The following is a 3,824-nucleotide window of genomic DNA, read 5'->3' on the forward strand; positions in this document are numbered from 1 at the left end:
GGAGTAAATTTTGGAACGCAGCCCAAGTGGAAAGATACTATTATATCATTTTATTTTCCTGTAATTCATGAACATCTTGAGGGATTATTAATAAATAATTAATAAAGTTACTGATAATTTTTGTAGGCTGTGTGTGATGCAAAAGCAATATTTACTCATGTGTATGCTGGGCATGTAGGCTCAGTACACGATCAACGTGTATTTCGCCTGTCAGAAATAAATGACTTTCTGAGGTCGCCAGATGAGTATTTCCCCAATGGTACTCACCTTATTGGTGATGCAACTTATAAGATAGATCCACATTTAATGGCTCCTTACAAGGATAATGGACATCTAACTCGGCATCAGAATAATTTCAACCATTATCTTTCAAAAGCAAGAATGACTATTGAACGTGCTTTTGGATTGCTCAAGGCAAGATGGAAGAGTCTCCTTCATCTCCTTTTCATGACATCGGTTAACAAAATTCCACAATATATAGTGGCTTGCTGCGTTTTGCACAATATTTGTGAATTAAGAGGAGATGTCTGTAATGAGCCATTGCCAGAAATTTGCCTAGAAGAGAGGGCAGTTCGTGGACCAGTTAACGATTTAGCAAGGACCCGTGCAGCTAATGCAAAGAGGGACAGAATTGCATTATCTCTTCCGCCAATACAAGAATAATTTGAGATTAGTTACGTGATGTTCAATTTCTAAGTACCTAAATGTGTTACCTTTTCATACTTTCTATGTTTGTACTTGATAATTTTCTATATTTTTATATATTTATATTTATATATTTTATGCAATAATAATACATTGAAATTTATAGAACAATCTTTCACATGACATTTTATTTCTTATACCTTCTTTTTCTTTCTTAAGTTACAAATAACACTCGTACATTAATTTATCATTATTATGTACAAGATGGATAATATAATGAATATCAAAACTTATATAATAATATCAATCTTAGAATAAGTAATATAATAAAAGAGGGCTAATTGAGAGCCAAGCGTGATAATTAGTACGCTGATGTGTTCTATTAAAATAATTTTATTTGTTGTACGTTTCGGTCCTCATTTTTGAACCATCTTCAGCATCTAAGAAATGCAACCAAATATATATAATTACAGAAATACGAATTGTGACAAAGATTCTCGTTAATACATACGTGAGTAAAATCTAAACAAAGTTCTAAACAATACAGTGGCCCATCGCGACCAAAATCCGCATCTTAATCCAGTAATCGAAGAGATCGAACATCTCCACTTACTAAGCACATGTACCGAAGGGAACACGATGATCGAACTAACACAAAGTCGCTTTTTACAATATAGTGTCAAAGTCGTGGTAAATTGCCAATCATCATTACCGTACACAAATATATGAACCCCCTCCGCAAAATCATGACAATAACTGTTTGTATTTATTCTAAGGGGCGAAAATATATCTCCTTATACGCACCGTCGGTACTGTACAAAATAATATTAACATATGTAATGTGTATAAAATTTAAAATTCATCGGTGAAAGTATTATAAAATATACAACACAATACGCAAAAATTACAATGAAATCGAAATAAACTTATTTATATTAAAATATTTACAAAACCGATAGTGAAAAATGCAAACTCCCATTAGATCTTGGATAGACTCTCCACTATATTAAGATATGCGTGATGCAAGCTTTCCGTGTCACTTTGCAGATTCAAACTGTTGATCTGTCTCCTAATATGGATCATCTCAGACGTGAGCCGCTTTCCATAAACACGCTCTTCATCCAAAATTTTCACATCATCCCATGCGAACTCATGGTTCAATAGCCTATGGTCCGTGATGACCGAATGTTGATTGGTGTTTTTCATGATATGACTACGATGCTCCGCGATACGGGTTTTTAAACATCTGCACGTTTGTCCAACATACGAAGCATCGCAATCACTGCATGTTATCTTGTAAACGACGTTGTTACGCATTTCAACATCTAATCGATCCTTTAGTACACGAATGTATTTTGTTATAGCCCGAACTATAACCAGTAGTTATTAGAAATTAGAATTTACTGAATATCTTTATAGAATACTGTAAAACATTTTTGCTTATAAAAGAGCGCTCTCGACAAACGCTCGTCGCGTGAAAACGCTAACGCAGCGAGACACGCGCGAAGCACCGGAAACCGCGAGATGCAAGCGAAGACCTGCGACTTCAACCTGCTTCGCTTGCAGTTAGAACAAAAACGCGTGAATATTAATAACCAATCAGAGACCTGTTTCCAAGGACCTTTCCCGAAAGAAATCCAAGAAACAAAGAGGATATAGGACGGAGAGCCCACCCGCGAAGGCAGTCTCGAATAAAACTCCTAAACATCAAGACGGAGTCGCTAATAAGAATCCGGAACATCAGGACGAGACTCACTAATAAAAATCTGAATCATTAAGAAGAATTACTAATAAACGCTCGCTAGCCAAACCTCGAATGTTACGCGAATATTTAATTAAAGAAATAACGAGAAATAAAGTGAAACCAAATTTAATCAGAAATAAAAGTGTATTTTAAGAGAAAGAAAAGAGTACAACACTCCTAACTTCCTACGAAGTCCTGCACGACCCGAGGATCCTCATCCTTAATTCGGCGCAACCCCAGTGCCTTGCTCGAGGCACACAACAATTTTTTTATTTTATTTAAGCCAGTGTAAGATAGTCACGCTTGTACATCAAGATCCACAAAGTAGGAAACCCACTAAGAATAATTGTTTCGTCGATTAACACTCCTCTATATGAATTAGCTACCCTTTTACACGATATAATTAATGATTCCATACCAAAGCCGAGGAGCCATTTAAATAATAGTTTTCAATTAGTCGAACAATTGAGATACAGAACTATACCAAGCGAGTTTAAATTAATCTCTTTAGACGTTGTCTCACTATTTACTAATATTCCTATTGATCTAGCAATTGATAGCGTTAGAAAAAGATGGATATATATAGAAAAGAATTGCAAAATACCCCGTGATGAATTTTTAAACGCAATTAGTTTTGTTCTTAATTCGACGTTTTTCAAGTTCGAGGATGTGATTTATCGACAAACGTTTGGCACACCGATGGGTTCGCCCCTCTCTCCGATCATTGCGGACATCACATTACAAGACTTGGAGAGGAGGGCTGTCGAGACTTTGCCTGTTACTCTGCCGTTTTATTATAGATATATAGATGATATTTTGTTGTCTGCACCGCCCTCCATGTTCGAAACCATTCTTCAAGTTTTTAATTCTTTCCATACCAGATTACAATTTACTATGGAGGAGGGAGTGGACAACAAAATAAACTTTCTTGATACTACCATTATTTTAGAGAATAACTACATCATTTTCGATTGGTATCAAAAACCAACATATTCAGGCAGATATTTAAATTATAATTCTCGACATCCTCTTTGCCACAAAAAAGGCACTGTTATTGGCCTCATAGATAGATCGTTCCGTCTCTCTCATCCGGGTTTCCATCAGAAGAATTTCGAACTCGTGGTCAACACTCTATTAAAAAATGGATATCCTATGGCTTTTATATTCTCAACATTATCAGAACGCATAAAAGCACTCATTTTTCGTAACAATAGAGAGACTAACACATTGAACAATACTAATAATAGTCAAACAAATTTCTTTTTTAATATACCGTACGTTCCAATATTCTCAGAACAATTTCGACCTGTGGTCCGTGATGTACAAGCTAGACTATCTTACACTGGCTTAAATAAAATGAAAAAATACATTAGTACTCTGCGTTGATACCACTGCTTTGAAATGCGTAAAGTACTCTGCGTTGATACCACTGCTT

General features: G+C 35.5%; 1 protein-coding gene across 1 annotated transcript in view; it reads left to right on the forward strand.

Moving 5' to 3' along the window:
- The first annotated feature begins 1,665 nt into the window (after positions 1-1,665).
- Positions 1,666-3,824, forward strand: part of LOC145938691 (uncharacterized) — a 3,686-nt gene continuing 1,527 nt past the window's right edge. Inside the window, exons 1-2 of the mRNA XM_083042456.1 lie at positions 1,666-1,735; positions 2,901-3,593. Of these exons, the coding sequence (XP_082898582.1) occupies positions 1,666-1,735; positions 2,901-3,593 (763 nt within the window). The remainder of the gene's footprint in view (positions 1,736-2,900; positions 3,594-3,824) is intronic.

This window comes from Prenolepis imparis, unplaced genomic scaffold (assembly GCF_030444845.1).
Source record: "Prenolepis imparis isolate NDT839.2.m4 unplaced genomic scaffold, iyPreImpa1.0 SCAF_7, whole genome shotgun sequence".
NCBI lineage: Eukaryota > Metazoa > Arthropoda > Insecta > Hymenoptera > Formicidae > Prenolepis > Prenolepis imparis.